Below are 1,306 nucleotides of genomic sequence, written 5' to 3' on the forward strand. Positions count from 1 at the left end.
GTTTCAGTAGCTACGTGGGTAAAAACACCTGAATCTGCCAGGAGCTGACAACGCCATGTTCCTGACAGGTGCTCGTCAGTATATGAATGTTGATGTTAATCATGTTAATGATGTTGTCATGTTTCACCCCCATCTATTGAATATTTGTCACTGCTGCCTTTGTTTCTGTAATGCCTCCTTCTCAGTTTTCCTTTGTAAAGATGTTTGACTGACGTGTTTCACCTGCGTCTCCTCAGGAAGGTGTTGAAGCAGATTCCTCTGGGCGACCTTCGACCTGACGAGACGGTGCGGGCGACGCAGGAAGCCCAGCTGCTGTCTCAGCTGCACCACCCGGCCATCCTCACCTTCTACCACAGCTTCCTGGAGAGAGACGCCTTCTGCATCATCACCGAGTACTGCCAGGTAACACGCCACAACACACCTGGGCTTCACCTGCAGCTCAGGCTCGGTTAGATCTGAGGTGTCCGGCTCTCACTGTGTTGTGTGTCGAGCATCAGCCTGAATCCAAATGTCAGAACTTCTCTGCGCTCGCTCACTCGACGGTCGATTCCCCAGGAAGTCTGTTATGGATTTTCACAATAAATCTGACAGGAAAATGAACTGATAAGAACCGGAGTGCTGCTGCAGTGGAGCCTGAGACTCTTCATCATCATCATCATCATCATTATCATCATCATCATCATCATCTCAACAATTAGCCAGAGACAAAGCTGCTGCTGACGAGGTTTTCCTGATGAAACGATGCCTGACTCACAAACAAATGATTCAGTTGCATCAAATTTACCCTCGAAATAATTTCCAGATCATCATGAAAACGATTCACCTGCGACACAGGTGGCGCGGCTCTACATGTTGGTAACATCAGCTGATGTGTGGACTAATGACACAACAGCTTGTCTCTGGTCGTCGTGTAACAGGAGCTGATGGACACGTCGCTCCTCTCCTGAGTTCAGGTGTTGAAGAGTCAGAAATCACAGATCTGAAGAAACGACTTTCTCTTCCTGTTTGGAAACAGCTGCTTCGTCTCATCGCTGCGCTTTCATTTGTTTATTTGTCTTTGACTTCAGATGAGAGAGAGCGGGAACAGAGCTGGGTAGAGCTGAGATGTTGGAGTGAAGTTCGACTTTTATCTGAAAGATGAGACAGAAGCTGAAAGTCTGAACTCAGTTCTTCACTATCGTAAGATCGACTGTGTAACAAGGAATTCTGGGTAAATTCAAATTTAAAAACACACACATATTCACACACACACACACACACACACACACACACACACACACACACACACACACACACACACACACAC

At 46.9% G+C, this 1,306-nt stretch overlaps 1 protein-coding gene across 1 annotated transcript in view; it reads left to right on the forward strand.

Annotated features, from left to right (window-relative positions):
* The window catches only part of LOC111646922 (serine/threonine-protein kinase Nek11-like), a 5,961-nt gene extending 5,508 nt beyond the window's left edge, over window positions 1-453 (forward strand). Inside the window, exon 2 of the mRNA XM_023396504.2 lies at window positions 237-453. Coding sequence (XP_023252272.2) covers window positions 237-453 — 217 coding nt within the window. The remainder of the gene's footprint in view (window positions 1-236) is intronic.
* The last annotated feature ends 853 nt before the right edge of the window (window positions 454-1,306 follow it).

Source organism: Seriola lalandi, unplaced genomic scaffold, assembly GCF_002814215.2.
Source record: "Seriola lalandi dorsalis isolate HSWRI2012SDOR001 ecotype SW California unplaced genomic scaffold, Sedor1 jcf7180002054978, whole genome shotgun sequence".
NCBI lineage: Eukaryota > Metazoa > Chordata > Actinopteri > Carangiformes > Carangidae > Seriola > Seriola lalandi.